This window comes from Bombina bombina, chromosome 3, assembly GCF_027579735.1.
Source record: "Bombina bombina isolate aBomBom1 chromosome 3, aBomBom1.pri, whole genome shotgun sequence".
NCBI lineage: Eukaryota > Metazoa > Chordata > Amphibia > Anura > Bombinatoridae > Bombina > Bombina bombina.
In genome coordinates, this window is record NC_069501.1 from 3,810,264 (window position 1) to 3,829,559 (window position 19,296).

At 42.9% G+C, this 19,296-nt stretch overlaps 1 protein-coding gene across 2 annotated transcripts in view; it reads left to right on the top strand.

Annotated features, from left to right (window-relative positions):
- PKNOX1 (PBX/knotted 1 homeobox 1) overlaps positions 1 to 19,296 on the top strand; it is a 458,035-nt gene that overhangs the window by 414,780 nt on the left and 23,959 nt on the right. For both annotated transcript variants that reach the window (XM_053705699.1, XM_053705701.1), the window contains one exon: positions 8,347 to 8,513. In XM_053705699.1, coding sequence (XP_053561674.1) covers positions 8,347 to 8,513 — 167 coding nt within the window. The remainder of the gene's footprint in view (positions 1 to 8,346; positions 8,514 to 19,296) is intronic.

Here is a 19,296-nt window from a genome sequence, read left to right on the forward strand (position 1 = left end):
AAGGTTCTTCAGGCAGTGGTTCCTTCTATATAATGAGCCTGCCTATCCCTCCCGTCATCCGTGTACTTTTGCTTTGGTATTGGTATCCCAGAAGTAATGATGACCCGTGGACTGATCACACATAACAGAAGAAAACATAATTTATGCTTACCTGATAAATTCCTTTCTTCTGTTGTGTGATCAGTCCACGGCCCGCCCTGTTTTAAGGCAGGTAAATATCTTTTAAATTATACTCCAGTCACCACTTCACCCTTGGTTACTCCTTTCTCGTTGATTCTTGGTCGAATGACTGGGACTGACGTAGAGGGGAGGAGCTATATGCAGCTCTGCTGGGTGAATCCTCTTGCATTTCCTGTTGGGGAGGAGTTATATCCAGAAGTAATGATGACCCGTGGACTGATCACACAACAGAAGAAAGGAATTTATCAGGTAAGCATAAATTATGTTTTTATCGCCTGGCATTGAGTTAGACGGCTATTTCAGTCAGGAAGGCCCCTTCACTCTGGTATGCAGAGGAAGGAGGCCCCATTTTCGCGCCTTAATTGCGCAGTTTACTTTCATGGCAGTGCATGCAGCTTCATGTGAGGGGTCCTGTGGCATCCTAAAACGGACTCTGGAAGGTTTATTTCATTGCTGAATAACTCTCAAGGAAGGTAAAAAGCCGCAGCAAGGCTGTGGCTGTGATTGTAGTGTACTAAAATTGTCTAATTGAACAAATAGCTCCGGTTTGCTCATTTTAAGGGATAAAGTCTTGAAACTTGGTGTGCAATACTTTCAGGGCATTAGGACTCTGGGGTAAAACATTTGTAAAAATCGGACATTGCCTTCATTGTTTTTCAATATAACAGAAATAAAGTGTGCCTGTTTATTATTTAAAGGGACAGTAACGCTTTTCTTTAAAAACGCTTTTATTGCATTATTAGCCTGCCAAATTCTGTCTAACATGTCTATACCTTCAGATGGCTTATGTTCTGTGTGTATGAAAGCCAGGGTGGTTCCCCCAATTAATGTTTGTGCAAATTGTGTCATAGCGTCCAAACAAAGTATGGACAGTACTGCCACATTGAATAAGATTGCCCAAGATGATTCTTCTAATGAAGGTAGTGGGGATAGTTCCTCATCCTCTCCTTCTGTGTCAACACCAGTTTTGCCCACGCAGGCGATACCTAGTACATCTAGCGCGCCAATGCTTGTTACTACGCAACAGTTAACAGCAGTAATGGATAATTCAATAGCAAATCTGTTATCCAAACTGCCATCCTACCCTAGAAAGCGCGACAGCTCAGTTTTAAATACAGAAGATGAGCAGGTTGGCGCTGAGGACAATTTATCAGTTATACCCTCACATCAATCTGAATTGGCAGTGAGGGAGGGCCTGTCTGAGGGGGAAATTTCTGATTCAGGAAAAGTTTCTCAGCAGGCAGACAATGATGTCGTAAAATTTAAATTTAAGTTAGAACATCTCCGCGCCCTGCTTAAGGAGGTCCTAACTACTCTTGATGACTGTGATTCTTTGGTAATTCCAGAGAAATTGTGCAAGATGGACAAATTCTTAGAGGTCCCGGTGCACGCTGATGCCTTTCCGATACCCAAGCGGGTGGCGGATATAGTGACTAAGGAGTGGGAAAAGCCAGGTATACCTTTTGTTCCACCTCCTATATTCAAGAAAATGTTCCCCATTGTTGACCCCAGAAGGGACGCATGGCAAACGGTTCCTAAGGTTGAGGGGGCAGTGTCAACGTTAGCTAAGCGCACAACTATTCCTATTGAGGACAGTTGCGCTTTTAAAGATCCTATGGATAAAAAATAGGAAGGATTGCTAAAAAAGATATTTGTTCAGCAAGGCTTCCTGCTTCAACCAATCTGGTGCATTATTCCTGTCACCTCGGCAGCGTATTTTTGGTTCGAGGAACTAGAAAATTCGCTCCAAAAAGAGACTCCATATGATGAAGTCATGGACAGAATTCACACACTAAAGTTGGCTAATTCCTTTATTTTGGATGCCGCTTTCCACTTAGCTAAGTTAGCAGCGAAAAATTCAGGGTTTGCAATAGTGGCGCGCAGAGCGCTTTGGCTAAAATCCTGGTCGGCGGATGTGTCATCCAAGAATAAATTGCTTAATATTCCTTTCAAGGGTAAGACCCTTTTCGGGCCGGAATTGAAAGAGATTATTTCAGACATTAGTGGTGGGAAGGGAGATGCCCTCCCACAGGATAGGCCTTTCAAGGCTAAGAATAAATCTAATTTTCGTTCCTTTTGCAATTTCAGGAACGGACCGAATCCTAACTCTGCGGCCTCCAGACAAGAAGGCAACTCTTCCCAGCCTAAGCCAGCATGGAAACCATTGCAAGGCTGGAACAAGGGTAAACAGGCCAAGAAGCCTGCTGCTGCTACCAAGACAGCATGAAAGGGTAGCCCCCGATCCGGGACTGGATCTAGTAGGGGGCAGACTTTCTCTCTTCGCTCAGGCTTGGGCAAGAGACGTTCAGGATCCCTGGGCACTAGAAATAGTATCTCAGGGGTATCTTCTAGAGTTCAAGGAACTTCCTCCAAGGGGAAGGTTCCACATGTCTCGCTTATCTTCAGACGAGCTAAAGAGACAGGCATTCTTACATTGCGTAGGAGACCTATTAAAAATGGGAGTGATAAACCCAGTTCCAACAGCGGAACAAGGTCTGGGTTTTTACTCAAACCTGTTTGTAGTTCCCAAAAAAGAGGGAACTTTCAGGCCAATTCTGGATCTAAAAATTCTAAACAAATTCCTCAGAGTTCCATCATTCAAAATGGAAACCATTCGGACAATTTTACCAACAATCCAGGAGGGTCAATATATGACTACCGTGGACTTAAAGGATGCCTACCTGCATATTCCTATCCACAAAGATCATCATCAGTTCCTGAGGTTCGCCTTCATGGACAAACATTACCAGTTTGTGGCTCTTCCGTTCGGTTTAGCCACTGCTCCCAGAATCTTCACAAAGGTGCTAGGGTCCCTTCTAGCGGTTCTACGACCGAGGGGCATTGCTGTAGTACCTTACCTAGACAACATTCTAATCCAAGCGTCGTCTCTTTCCAAAGCAAAGGCTCATACAGACATTGTTCTAGCCTTTCTCAGATCTCACGGGTGGAAGGTGAACGTAGAAAAGAGTTCCCTGTCTCCGTCAACAAGAGTTCCCTTTTTGGGAACAATAATAGATTCTTTAGAAATGAAGATCTTCCTGACAGAGGTCAGAAAGTCAAAGCTTCTAAACGCTTGTCAAGTTCTTCACTCTGTTCTTCAGCCTTCCATAGCTCAGTGCATGGAAGTAGTAGGATTGATGGTTGCAGCAATGGACATAGTTCCTTTTGCTCAAATTCATCTAAGACCATTACAACTGTGCATGCTCAATCAGTGGAATGGGGACTATTCAGACTTGTCTCCCCAGATTCAAGTAGACCAGGTAACCAGGGATTCTCTCCGCTGGTGGTTGTCTCACCATCACCTGTCTCAGGGAATGAGTTTCCGCAGACCAGAATGGGTCATTGTCACGACCGACGCCAGTCTCTTAGGCTGGGGTGCGGTCTGGGACTCTCTGAAAGCTCAAGGTCTATGGTCTCGAGAAGAGTCTCTTCTCCCGATAAACATTTTAGAACTGAGAGTGATATTCAATGCGCTCCTGGCGTGGCCTCACCTAGCAAAGGCCAAATTCATAAGGTTCCAGTCGGACAACATGACGACTGTAGCGTACATCAATCATCAGGGGGGAACAAAGAGTTCCTTAGCGATGAGAGAGGTATCCAAGATCATCAAATGGGCGGAGGATCACTCCTGCCACCTATCTGCAATTCACATCCCAGGAGTGGACAACTGGGAGGCGGATTATTTAAGTCGTCAGACTTTTCATCCGGGGGAGTGGGAACTCCACCCGGAGGTTTTTGCCCAGTTAACTCAACTATGGGGCATTCCAGATATGGATCTGATGGCGTCTCGCCAGAACGCAAAGGTTCTTCGATACGGGTCCAGATCCAGGGATCCCAAGGCGACACTGGTGGATTCTTTAGTGGCGCCTTGGTCGTTCAACCTAGCTTATGTATTTCCACCGTTTCCTCTCCTTCCCAGACTTGTAGCCAGGATCAAGCAGGAGCAGGCCTCGGTGATTCTAATAGCCCCTGCGTGGCCACGCAGGACTTGGTATGCAGACCTGGTGAATATGTCATCGGCTCCACCATGGAAGCTACCTTTGAGGCAGGATCTTCTAGTACAAGGTCCGTTCGAACATCCAAATCTAGTCTCTCTCCAACTGACTGCTTGGAAATTGAACGCTTGATTCTATCTAAGCGTGGGTTTTCAGATACAGTCATAGATACTCTGGTTCAGGCCAGAAAACCTGTAACTAGGAAGATTTACCATAAGATATGGCAAAAATATATCCGTTGGTGTGAATCCAAGGGATTCCCTTGGAGTAAAATTAAAATTCCTAGGATACTTTCCTTTCTCCAAGAAGGTCTGGATAAAGGTTTGTCAGCTAGTTCCTTAAAAGGACAGATATCTGCTCTGTCTGTTTTGTTACACAAACGTCTGGCAGCAGTGCCAGATGTACAGGTGTTTGTACAGGCGTTAGTTAGAATCAAGCCTGTTTACAGACCCATGACTCCTCCTTGGAGTCTAAATTTAGTTCTTTCAGTTCTTCAGGGGGTTCCGTTTGAACCCATGCATTCCATAGATATTAAGTTACTATCTTGGAAAGTTCTGTTTTTGGTTGCTATTTCTTCTGCTAGAAGAGTTTCTGAATTATCTGCTTTGCAGTGTACTTCTCCCTATCTGGTATTCCATACAGATAAGGTAGTTTTACGTACCAAGCCTGGTTTTCTTCCAAAGGTCGTTTCCAACAAGAATATTAACAGGAAATTGTTGTTCCTTCTCTGTGTCCGAATCCAGTTTCAAAGAAGGAACGCTTGTTACACAATCTAGATGTGGTTCGTGCTTTAAAGTTCTATTTAGAAGCAACAAAGGATTTCAGACAGACATCATCTTTGTTTGTTGTGTATTCTGGTAAGAGGAGAGGGCAGAAAGCTACTGCTACCTCTTTCTTTTTGGCTGAAAAGCATCATCCGATTGGCTTATGAGACTGCCGGACGGCAGCCTCCTGAACGAATTACAGCTCATTCTACTAGAGCTGTGGCTTCCACATGGGCTTTCAAGAACGAGGCTTCTGTTGATCAGATCTGTAAGGCAGCGACTTGGTCTTCTCTGCATACTTTTGCCAAATTTTACAAATTCGATACTTTTGCTTCTTCGGAGGCTATTTTTGGGAGAAAGGTTTTGCAAGCCGTGGTGCCTTCCGTTTAGGAAACCTGGTTTGCTCCCTCCCTTCATCCGTGTCCTAAAGCTTTGGTATTGGTTCCCACAAGTAAGGATGAAGCCGTGGACCGGACACACCGGAGAAAACAGAATTTATGTTTACCTGATAAATTTCTTTCTCCAACGGTTTTTAACCAGGTTTGAAAAATTTCTTTCTTTATACACTATAGTCACCACGGCACCCTATGGTTTCTCCTTTTTCTCCTAACCGTCGGTCGAATGACTGGGGGGCAGAGCCAGAGGGCGAGCTATATGGACAGCTCTTGCTGGGTGCTCTCTTTGCCATTTCCTGTAGGGGAAGAGAATATCCCACAAGTAAGGATGAAGCCGTGGACCGGACACACCGTTGGAGAAAGAAATTTATCAGGTAAACATAAATTCTGTTTCTTTACATCCTCGCATGGCTATCATTGTGTCCCCAAGCCCTGTACCTAGTTATGTCCCTCACTCCAACTGACTGGTCCAATAGTATCGCTAGATTACAAGTGGCGCACTATTTAGCTCCCCCACTCGAGGGTAACCTACGTACTTCGCAATATTGCGACCGTGTTTACGTATTCTCGAGCTCTAACCCAACAGGAGTTATTCATATTTCACATTCCAATATTCTTTACATACAAAACAACTTAATTTTTATTGTAAATACATATTTCTATGTATATCTATATAAACTTGTATATCTGTTAATTTATGCATAGATTACGAGTTTTGCGCTATAGAGGGTGTGAAACTAACGCAACAAAAGTTGCGTTATTTCACCCTCCATAGCGCTGCCATTAGTTTCTGAAAAGTCACCTTGTGCGTGCGATATGGTGGAGATAAGCACCATACCGCACAAAAGCCAAGCGCTGTTTTGACGTGCTCGTGCACGCTTTCCCCATAGACATCAAAGGGGAGAGCGTGTTAGAAGGAAAACCTAAAACCTGAAGCGCGGAATGAAAAGCTCCGTAACGCTCCCGACATTGCCGCCACTAATAAAATGTATTAACCCCTATTCCGCCGCTCCCCGACACTATAAAAATTATTAACCCCTATTCCCCCCACACCCCAACATCACCGCCACTAAATAAACCTATTAACCCCTAAAATGCCAAACCCCCACATCGCAAAAAACTAAATAAAACTATTAACCCCTAAACCTAACAACCCCCTAACTTTAAATTAAAATTACAATATCCCTATCTGAAAATAAATAAAAACTTATCTGTGAAATAAAAAAAAAACTAAGTTTAAACTAACAATTAACCTAACATAACTATTATACTAAAATTAAAATAACTACCAATTAAAAAAACTAAATTACACTTTAAAAAAATCTAACACTACTAAAAAAATTAAGTCTAAAATTACAAAAAATAACAAACACTAAATTACGAAAAATGACAAATGAAATTATCCAAAATAAAAACAGTAACACCTAATTTAATAGCAATAAAAAAATAAAAAAGCCCCCCAAAAATAAAAAAAACTCTAGCCTACAATAAACTACCAATAGCCCTTAAAAGGGCCTTTTGTAGGTCATTGCCCTAAATAAATCAGCTCTTTTACCTGTAAAAAAATACAAAGACCCCCCCCAACAGTAAAACCCACCACCCAACCAACCCCCCAAAATAAAAATCCTCTAACAAACTCTAACAAAAACCTAAGCTACTCATTGCCCTAAAAAGGGCATTTGTATGGGCATTGCCCTTAAAAGGGCATTCAGATCTTTTACATTGCCCTTAAAAGGGCATTCAGCTCTTTTTTTTAAAAAAGCCCATACTCTAATCTAAAAAAAAGAAACCCAACCTAAAAAAGTAAAAAAAAACAACTAACACTAACCCCCGACGATCCACTTAGTTTCTGAAGTCCGGACATCCAGACGGCGAGGTCTTCATCCATCCAGGCAGCGTCTTCTATCTTCATCCAGGCGGCATCTTCTTCTTCATCCCAGCAGCGCGGAGCGGGTCCATCCTTGAAGACATCCGGCGCAGAGCGTCAAATCAGCCAATAGGATGAGAGCTACTGAAATTCTATTGGCTATTCAAATCAGTAACACAAAACTCGTAATCTAGGTGATAGACATTTAGGTATAGATATCTATTGTACATTAACATTATCAGATATATATTTATATAGATATCTTTAGATATCTTTCTCTCTCTCTCTTTCTATCTCTCTTTTAAAAGCTTTGCAGTCAAACTCCTTGTCATATGCCATATACCTTTTGAGCCCTTAACTTTTTTTTTATATGAATAATATTTATAGATATTGTTTATATGAGTGTAACTGTAATTTTAAATGTATTTATGTTGTGTTTGGTGCAACTTTTTATTAATGCACAACCCTTTATGCAATGTTTTCAGACATGCTAAAACAAGAAATTTATTTTCAACTTGTGATATAAACGCTCAAAAAGCAGGGTATAAAATATATCGCTCGCACGCAAATTTTAGAACGCCACAATCTAGCCCTATATCTTTTCAAGCCCTCCTCCCTCTGACTCTACGTCCTGTACCTAGTCATATCCTTCTTTTCACTTCCTGATGATGCCCCTCACTCCAACTATGCCTAGTCAAGACCTCCTCCCTCTGATTCCTGTACCTAATCATGTCCTTCACTTCCTGATGATGCACCTCACTCCAACTCATGTGTCTGACCCAATACCAACTATGCCTAGACAAGCCCTCCTCCCTGTGACTCCTGTACCTAATCATGTCCTTCACTTCCTGATGATGCCCCTCACTCCAACTCATGTGTCTGGTCCAATACCAACTATGCCTAGACAAGCCCTCCTCCCTCTGACTTCTGTACCTAATCATGTCCTTCACTTCCTGATGATGCACCTCACTCCATCTCATGTGTCTGGTCCAATACCAACCTCTGACTCCTGTACCTAATCATGTCTTTCACTTCCTGATGATGCCCCTCACTCCAACTCATGTGTCTGGTCCAATACCAACTATGCCTAGTCAAGCCCTCCTCCCTGTGACTCCTGTACCTAATCATGTCCTTCACTTCCACAGGTTTATTAATGCTCGGCGCCGTATCCTTCAGCCTATGCTGGATTCCAGTAGTAATGACATCCCTAAGACAAAGAAGAAGAGCGGGCAGAGCCGTCCAGTGCAGAGGTTCTGGCCAGACTCCATTGCAGGGGTGTCACAGCATGCAGATGATGTCGGCATGTCTGAGGGTAAATATTGTCATGTGCATTATACAGAATACATTGTCACTCACTGCACAGTATCTAGACATTTCTGATGTCATATAAGAGTGTATATTTCTAAATGATTCTGTCACTGGTATTAAAAAAAACATGAGACTGTGATGTATTTCATAAGGTTGTGAGAGTCCACAAGCCATTACATCTAAAATTCAATTACTGGTCATTAGGAGGAGGCTAAGATACCCAGCACAACTCTCACCTCTCTAATCACCTTGATCTTATCGTTGCCTCCAAGAATTGAGGTGCTCCAGATTCTTTGTTGACAGGGACTCTGAGACTGACTTCAAACCCATTTTTCCATTCGGGGAATAGGAGAATATGGAGTATTGGTTAGTGACATTATTTCTTCCTATGGGAGTTAGTCACAAGCCTGCCACGGGTGTTATGAGGAACTGTCCCTTAGCCTCCTCCTGTTGGATCACTGTTATACTCCACTGCTATATCCTTTTCTGTTACTTGCACAGCACTGGATGGGCACTCTACTGGGCGCAGTCATTTCTGCAGCTGGGTAAGCACAATAGATTGGATGCGCATCAGGTAAGTACTTTTCCGCACTCACATTAGCAGGTACATACACGTATGTATATCTTAGGACTCTTATATAGTCGTGCACTCAATGTATGTCGTTGTGTGCACAGGGATAGCGCTGCAGTTTTGTATTGTTAGGGTTAACCCCCTTTCCCGCCACACTATTCCCTTCCTTCTCTGCCTTTTCTCAGTGGCGGACATTGAATCCTCATTTCTCTTGTTAAGTGTATCCAGTCCACGGATCATCCATTACTTATGGGATATATTCCCTTCCCAACAGGAAGTTGCAAGAGGATCACCCACAGCAGAGCTGCTATATAGCTCCTCCCCTCACATGTCATACCCAGTCATTCTCTTGCAACCCTCAACATAGATAGGAGGTCGTGAGAGGACTGTGGTGTTTTATACTTAGTTTATTTCTTAGTTTGTTATTTTTAAATGGCACCGGAGTGTGCTGTTTTTTCTCAGGCAGTATTTGGAAGAAGAATCTGCCTGCGTTTTCTATGTTCTTAGCAGACGTAACTAAGATCCACTTGCTGTTCTCACACATTCTGAGGAGTGAGGTATCTTCAGAAAGGGAATGGCGTGCAGGTTTCCTGCAACTAAGGTATGTGCAGTAAAATATTTTTCTAAGGAATGGAATTGACTAAGAAAATGCTGCTGATACCGAAGTAATGTAAGTAAAGCCTTAAATGCAGTGATAGCGACTGGTATCAGGCTTATTAATAGAGATATATACTCTTCAAAAAATGTGTTTTAAAACGTTTGCTGGCATGTTTAATCGTTTTTTAACGTACATTTGGTGATAAAACTTAATGGGGCATAATTTTTTCCACATGGCTGGCTAATTTCTGCATAGAATGTGTACTAAATGTATTGATTTCACTTTAAATAATAAAGATCAGTCTTTATCTATAAAAGAATTATCACCAGACGACGAGGGGGAAGTTATGCCGACTAACTCTCCTCACGTGTCAGTACCTTCGCCTCCCGCTCAGGGGGCGCACGCTAATATGGCTCCAAGTACATCAGGGACGCCCATAGCAATTACTTTACAGGACATGGCTACAATCATGAATAATACCCTGTCAGAAGTATTATCTAGATTGCCAGAATTGAGAGGCAAGAGCGATAGCTCTGGGATTAGGAGAGATGCAGAGCGCGCAGGTGCTGTAAGAGCCATGTCTGATACTGCGTCACAGTTTGCAGAACATGAGGACGGAGAGCTTCATTCTGTGGGTGACGGATCTGATCCGGGGAAACCTGATTCAGAGATCTCTAATTTTAAATTTAAGTTTGAGAACCTCTGTGTATTGCTTGGGGAGGTTTTAGCTGCTCTGAACGACTGTAACACAGTTGCAATTCCAGAGAAATTGTGTAGGCTGGATAGATACTATGCGGTACCGGTGTGTACTGATGTTTTCCCATCATTGTGCCCTAATCCTTCTTCAAAGAAGGAACGTCTTTTACATAATCTGGACGTAGTCCGTGCCTTGAAGTTCTACTTACAGGCAACTAAAGATTTTCGTCAAACATCTGCCCTGTTTGTCGTTTACTCTGGGCAGAGGAGAGGTCAAAAGGCTTCGGCAACTTCTCTCTCCTTTTGGCTTAGAAGCATAATACGCTTAGCCTATGAGACTGCTGGACAGCAGCCCCCTGAAAGGATTACAGCTCATTCTACTAGAGCTGTGGCTTCCACCTGGGCCTTTAAAAATGAGGCCTCTGTTGAACAGATTTGCAAGGCTGCGACTTGGGCTTCGCTTCACACTTTTTCAAAATTTTACAAATTTGACACTTTTGCTTCTTCGGAGGCTGTTTTTGGGAGAAAGGTTCTACAGGCAGTGGTTCCTTCCGTTTAAGTTCCTGCCTTGTCCCTCCCATCATCCGTGTACTTAAGCTTTGGTATTGGTATCCCACAAGTAATGGATGATCCGTGGACTGGATACACTTAACAAGAGAAAACATATTTTATGCTTACCTGATAAATTTATTTTTCTTGTAGTGTATCCAGTCCACGGCCCGCCCTGTCCTTTTAAGGCAGGTTTAAATTTTTAATTAAACTACAGTCACCACTGCACCCTATGGTTTCTCCTTTCTAGTCTTGTTTCGGTCGAATGACTGGATATGACATGTGAGGGGAGGAGCTATATAGCAGCTCTGCTGTGGGTGATCCTCTTGCAACTTCCTGTTGGGAAGGGAATATATCCCACAAGTAATGTAGTGTATCCAGTCCACGGATCATCCAAGAGAAATAAATTTATCAGGTAAGCATAAATTATGTTTTCTCAAGCAGGATTTTAGTACAGAGGGATTTCATTATGCATACTCTGGGGTAGGATCTCATTATATCCCCAGCCTATATATGTTTATTGTATGGAGGCTATGATGATTTGTATCTTCACAGAAGGGTCTGTGTGCGTTTTTACCACATATGTATATTTTATCCCACACTTGTTAGTTTACAGCTTGTTGTTATACATATTTCTGTATCTCTACTCTTCATTTATATTCACACCTAATGATTGATACTAAGGATTGTCACTATACATTTCTTTGTATTTTATGTTGGTGCAAATTTTCAACTTGGTATTTGTTATTGTTCTATTTATCTGTGTAAATTTTAACAATGGGGCAAACTGAAGCTGTCCCCACTCTGTACACACAGAGCCATTGGAAGGGTGATCCACAGTTCAGTTATATGTCCAATCAAATTATTTTTCAATCAGCAGGTTTTAATTTTCAGAATATTGGTCTCTGCAGTACTATCCTTTAAAATGAATAGTTGTACATTGAGATAAAATAGAATCTACCTTATCTACTTTTGGAAATGATTCCCAAAGTTCAACTATAGAAACAGCAGTGGAACCTTCTATGTTTAAACCAGCTATAGAAATTGCCTGTATAGCAAAAGCTGCTTTTCTTTGGTGTGAAGAGTAGTCCACCAAATGTTGGATGAGTTTTTTTTTTTATTTCGCCTTCTGTTGGCAGTTTTCCATATCTTCCTGGAAACTGAGTTTCATCTAGTTCAAGACCAAGCAGGCCAAGATGCCATCTTCCTCTTCATAATCTGTATGAAGGTGTGGCCCCTGGATCCAGATTCACTTCTGGTAGGAGATACGTTTTTTTTTTTTTGTTTGTTTGTTTTTCTTTGTTTTTTTTTTTGTTTTTTTTTTCCTTTTAAATCTTTTTATTGAGGAATATGCATCACAACAAATATTACAACATAAATGTCCAGGAACTATACATGTATACATACAATACTTTTGTTGTAGCAACATCGTGAGTATATACACTATTGGTGAACTAAAACATCTGGAATGAGCATATCAGAATTAAAATATAATGACATTTACATAAACCTCATTTTCAGTTATTATGAACAAACCTAAATATAGGGACCAGGGTAAAATCCCAGTCCCATACATGAACTCAACTTTCTATAAACTTCATAGAGTCAGTTCGGAAATGCCTTTCAACACATTTCTACTAGTGACCCTAATGCGGATTCCCAGGCGGGGGAGATTTTCCTTGAGAGGGTGGAGAGGGGGGGGAGAGAGACACGGGTTAGGGCAGAGCATATTATAGGAGGGGGGGGGGGTAGAGGTGAAGGGAGCGGGAAAGGGGAGAGGAGGAGGATGGTCAGACTTTGACAATAAATTCAAAAAGGCGGGAGTCGTCAATTACCTACCACATTATAACTAGGTATGAGAGATTAAATGCGTTAAAGTGGGTGGTCGGGGATTATCTCATGTCTACATGTTTAACTATGATTTCCCTGGTGAGTAAACCAAGGCTCCCAGATCTGCCAATATAGGTCTTCTTTGTCCATATTAAAATAGAAACTTTGTTCCATTTTGGCGTACATCTGTATTATGGATGTAACAGTTGAAATGTCTGGAGGGATGGCCTGCTTCCAGGCCCTTGCTATTGCCAGTTTCATGGCTGCTAGGACAAAGATGATCAGTTTGGAAACATGGGTTGGAACGCTTCTTGGAAAGATGTGCAGAAGAGCTATTGCGGGGGTGAGTGGGATAGAGAGCCCCAGGTTGGTACATAGGTTAGCTATCTGACCCCACATGGGTGCAAGTGTTGGGCAGTCCCACCATACGTGTATATCTGAGCCTCTTTGCATGCATTCTCTCCAGCACAAAGGAGACGTTGTAGGAAACATTTGTGACAGTCTCGAGGGGGTGTAGTACCATTTCAGAAATAGCTTCATGTAGGCCTCCAAGGTGTTTGCACAGTGAACCGTCTTTTTAGTTAATGTCATAGCTGTGCGTAGGTCCTTATCTGTAATTGATCTGGATAGGTCTCCCTCCCAGGCCCTTAGATGCCAGGGTCTGTCTCTGTTAGTGGACATCTGTAGGAGGTCATAGTGAAACGATATGAGTCTAGGAGTCTTGATAGGAAGCTGCCACAGTTTTTCCCAGTTAGTCAGGGGTCTATTTAGGGTCTTGGTGAATCCCCAGGATGTCATAAAAGTGTAAAGTCTCGAGTATTCAAAAGAGACCCAAAGAGGGGGTTCTGGGATAATTGTTCCGATAGTATGTGGAGGGAGTAGAGTACCCGCGGGGTATAGGTGGGAAATCGAATGCAGGCCCCACTCACACCATTGTAGGACATGTGTGTCAGGTAGAGCTGTCAGCAAAGCTGACAGGGAATGAATGGGGGACGGATGTGGGGCAATGTCGCGTAGGTTTCTAAGGTGATGCCAAACTTTTAGAGTATCTCTAACGATGGCGTTTTTTAGTCCCAGATCATCAAGGCAGTGGCTAGGGATCCAGGGTAGGTCCGCTAGCTCTAAGCCCAAAGGAAGGGCTAGTGCTTCTATATTTTTCCATCCCTGCGGTTCTCCTTTATTCGCCCATGCCATGATATGTGATAACCTGGTTGCTTCATAGTAGCCACGTATGCTAGGCATTGCAACCCCTCCATGTTCATATTTTTTTTGTAGTATTTTCGCCGCAATCCGAGGCTTAGATTTGCCCCAAATATAGCGTTGTCCAAGAGATTGGAGCTTGTCTATTAAAGCATTGGGGACATTTAGTGGGATGCAACGAAAATAATATAGGATTTTAGGCAAGATCGTCATCTTAAAAGATGCAATACGACCCAGCCACGAAATCTCTTTAAGACTCCAGGAATAGGTGAGCTCAGTGACCACTCTGATAAGATCTGTGTAGTTAACATTGATCACCATTTTCGGATCCGGACCAAGTTGTACCCCCAGGTGTCGAATAGTGGTTTGTGACCATCGGAAGGAGTATGATGTTTGTAATACATCCAATTCAAAGGTTGGAATGCATACCGGCAGAGCCTCCGTTTTGGAGACGTTAACTTTGTAGGAGCTGTGAGCTCCAAACTCGGCGACAATATCAAAAAGTGCCGGCAAGGAGCCTATTGGGTTCGTTAGGAATAGTGTCACATCATCCGCGTATAATGCTATCTTCACAGCCTCACTGCCAAGTTGGACACCTCTGATTGCGCGTGATTGCCTAATAGCCTGAGCCAAAGGTTCAATGGCCATGGAGAAAATTGCCTAGTGCCATTAGTGATATGAATGGTCGGAGAAGCAAATCCCAGACCTCTAACCGTTGCAGAGGGGTAAGAGTATAGGGCTTTTATTGCCGTGATCACTACGTCAGGTATGCCAAATTGGGCGAGCGTGTGCCACAAGTATTCCCATCTGACCCTGTCAAACGCTTTCTCTGCGTCTAGTGACATGGCCAGCATGGGTAACCTCAGCCGGGATGACTCTGTAAGTATGTTCAACATTTTCCGAGAGTTGTCTGGGCCTTCCCTACCGAACGTGAACCCGACCTGGTCCGTGTGGATCACCTTTGGGAGTAAGCTATTAAGGCGGTTAGCCCATAGTTTCGCATAAAGTTTAACATCACCATTTATTAATGAGATTGGTCTATAACTCGTACATAACGAGGGGTCTTTGTCCGGTTTAGGGATGGGCAGGATCACTGCCTGTAAAAATTCTTTATGAAATGAACCTGCCTCTCGGGCTTCACAGAAGACCCTCAGGAGGATCTTGTTTAGTTCTGTTTTGAACAGTTTGTAAAAGGCTGCCGGGAAGCCATCAGGACCTGGAGCTTTGTTATTCTGAGTATGTTTAATGGCTAGGTTAAGTTCCGTGAGGGAGAATGGGGCTTTAAGTGCCTCTCTATCATCCTCTGGGAGAGTTGGCAAACCTAGGCCCTGTAGAAAGTCTATAACCTCCTGTGCGGAGGATTCCTTGTTAGCCATTGAAGGCTTAAGATGATATAGGTCAGAGTAGTAGGACGCAAACGTCTTTCTTTGGGTGAGGAGACCGAGGTAGTGTCTCTTTTGAGTGACAGAATTCTAGCTGCCGCTGTTCTGCCTTTTAATTTGTGAGCAAGAAGGGTCGAGGCCTTGTTGCTTTGACAGTACATCAACTGTCGGAATCGGGCATAGGAGTCTTTAACTCTCTGCAGTTCCCTATCCGCCAGTTGTGCTCTTAGTTCCCCAATTTTATCAGCTAGATCTGTAGTTGGAGAATTTTTATTCTCTTGTTCTGCAGAGCGTAGCTCAACCATGAGGAGACCCAGAGGTAGACCGGCTTGGCGTCGTAATATTGCCTTTCTTCTAATACATATCCCTCTTATGTATGCTTTCAAAGCAGCCCACACTGTTTGAGGGGACATATCTGGGGTCTCATTTATTCTCAAGAACTCTATAATAGAGGCTTGAAGTGAGGCTCTAAAGGTTTTATCTTGGAGCATTTGTTTCGGGAGTTTCCAACTAGGTCTAGATTCTGTGGTGAAGTCTGTAGAGAGAGTAAACGTAAGAATGTCATGGTCCGACCAAGGGCAAACCCTAATATGTGACGTTAAGACTCTATTCAAGGTCCACGAGTCAGTGAAGAAATGATCAAGTCTTGAGTATGAATTATGGGGTCTGGAGAAGTATGTATAGTCTCTGTCATCGTGGTGGAGCGCCCTCCATATGTCGTATAGATTATGCTGGATAATGTATTGTCGAAATTTATTAGCAGTGGTTATAGAGTATGCGTCAATTTTTTTCCCTTTCTGAACTTTCTTATCCAGTAGGGGATCCCAAATCATATTGAAGTCGCCCCCTAGGATTGTCGTTCCCGTCCTGTGTTTCTCAATTTTGACCAGTATCCCTTTCAAGAATTTAGATTGTAATTGGTTTGGGGCGTATATATTGGCAAGAGTAAACAGGATACCATTTAACTTGCAGTTAAGCAATATGAATCGTCCCTGGTTATCTTTCTCTGCATGGATATGTTCGAAATGTAGGGATTTATGTATGGCAATTGCTACACCTCTTGTTTTCTCAGTATGGGAGGCTAGGACCACTATAGGATATTCAGGGGTTCTGTATGGGTTCTGGGTTGTCGCAAGCCAATGAGTCTCTTGGAGAAATACAACTTGTACCTTCAGAGACCTCATGATATTGGTAAGCATGCTTCTCTTTTCTTGTGAATTAAGTCCTTTGACATTTAAGGTTGCAAAGGAAATACTATTAGAAGTCGCCGCCATCTTTAAGTTTAGGAAGGGTAAGGGGGGGGGATAGGCAATAAGGGACAAGGAAAAGGAGAGTAATTAGGTATGTAACTCACCCCGCCTGGGTCTGCGCACCTGAATATGGCACTTGGTGAGCCCTAAGTTCAGCGTTCGTATTAGTGGACAATAACAACACCTGGGGTGCAATGAGGAAAAAGTAAAAGAGAGAACGTGAAAATGTTGAACAAAAGAACTGGACAAACAACTGTTGAACACAGACAGTACAAAGTAAGACTATAGGTTTGAGCCAATCGTAATTGTATGAATTAGGTGAGATTTAAAAACTGTAGCCAGTATGGTGAACCACTGGATCACCAAGAGGAGAAGTGTGTCTGAATACAAAACTGACTTCTCCAGTCCCCGTACAAGGGGATAGCACAAATAAATTTGCGTATATGGAGGGGGGGGGTAGTACAAGTATGTGACTTGTAGATGTAGATTGACTGTCATTGGGGGAGTATGAACAAAAAGAACAAACCATTGTCTTTACAACAGACTGAATAGCATATTACCTTTCTACTAGCATAGTGATAGATATCATTAGTGTTATGAAATGCACCATGGTTTCTACTATCCCTAGGAATAATTCAATTTAGCAACAAGTAAATGTTCAAGGGAGGTCTAGCTACCTGGATAGTATAATGGGGCAGGGAGCACCCTTGAGTCCCAACCGCGAGGAGATAATTACTTAGGAAATCAGGTATCTCTGGGCAAACAGCCCCTCCTTCACGGGGAATCCCGGGTCGCCCTACACCATTTAAATAATGAACAATTAACACATGATAAATATATTCAACAATATATACATTTTGCTCAATTTCAGATGTAGAAACATTATGGTAACAGGAGCTGTTAGGTGTAAAGACCAGAGCTATCTGTCTCTCATTTAGTAGGCTTTTGGAGTCCAGGAGTGAAATCTAGGGCACTAGCTCGGATTCTTGTGACCTGCGGGGTGTCGGTACGACTAGGTTTCTGCGATGATTGAGCCGTGCTCGTGGTTTCAGAGCAGTCTCTAGAGGTCAAAAAATCTGCTTCTGATCGGGGTTTAGTCGAAGGTAGGCCCCAGCTTTGTAGCAGGTCAAACCCTTCTTTAGGGGTAAAAATTGTGTGAGTCTCACCATTCTTAGAAACTATGAGCCTTGTTGGGTATCCCCATCTATATCTGACATTATCCGCTCTTAGGATTTGAGTAATATTCCTGAAGGATCTCCTTTTCTGCAAGGTGTAACTGGAGATGTCCGGGAATACAGTAATTTGGAGGAATTTATCCGGGAGTTGAGGTTTGTTAACCAGCTCTCTCAGTATCTTCTCTTTATGGGTGAAGAAATGGATCCTAGCTAGGACATCCCTGGGCTTGTCTTGGGAAACGGATCTAGGCCGTGCTACTCTGTGGACTCTGTCTAACAAGAGACCAGGCGGATCCAAAGAAGGTAGTAAGATATTGCAGAACTCCAAAACATAAGACTCCAGTTCTTGGGGGCCGATTTCCTCTGATATTCCACGAAATCTCAGATTATTTCGTCTGGAGCGGTCCTCCATATCGGCTAGTTTTAACTCCAGATCAGATATCTGTATCGCTAGGTTTTGAGAGTAAGCTTGTAGGTGGGCATGATCCACAGCTAGGTCTTCTTGTTTGCACTCTAAGGTTTCAGTGCGCTCTCCTAATGCACCAATTTCTCTACGAAGCTCAGCTGTAGAACCTTTAATTTCTTTTGTTAGCGTGTCTTGAAGGAGGTTCATACGCCTGGTTAGGACATCAACAATGTTGGCAGACAGAGCATCTGGCATAGGGGATTGGGAGTCCATGCTGCCCTCAGATTCGCTACCCTCCAGTGCAGAAGCAGATTCCCTATACATTTGGGATTTCCCAGCGTGGTGATTTTTAAAATGATCTGCAACTGTTTTCCGGGGTGGGTGGGACGGTTTTGATTTTCTCTTAGAAGCCTGGGACATATTTTAGAGCCTGTTTTCCGTGACAGACCAGTGTGGTTGGGCCTTTGCTCTATAGTATAGAGAATAGTAAGTAGGACAATGGTGAGGAGTGTCTAACTAAAGTCCCCCTGACGTCAATCTTGATTTAGGCGGCCATTTCCAGCAGGTTGTTTACTGCCAGAGTGGATTTTGTGGGTATGCCCTTGAGTATGAGTAGATCCCAATCAGTCCACTGCTGAGGTCGGCAGAGCGAAATTCTCAATGTACACCCTCTCCAGGGGAAATTACCCACACTGGGTCAAGACGGAGAAAGGAATGGGGGTATGACCTACTGTGACTGCGCACAGCAGGAAAGGGGTGGAGAGAGTGCTCAAATTGTTATAGTGGTGAGCTTCTGGTCTTTAACACCTAGTGAAAAATAACATCTCTAGACCTGTAAAACAGTGATACATTTGAGAGGACAAGATACCACCTTATACTATATATCTGTGGAAAGGTAACCCCTTACAGTAATAGGTCTGTAATGAGAGAACCAAGGTTAGGTTAAACATTAAACATTATAAACCAGATATGTAACCTAAAACATAAAAAATAGATGTTAATAGGCAAACACTTTACTGAAATGTTGCACCACTCAAGGTCTAGTACAATTAAACTAGTTCTTTTCCTGCAGAAGGAAGAGAGAGAAAAAAAAAAAGGGCATGGGTTAAGACACTCCACTCTGAGTTTAA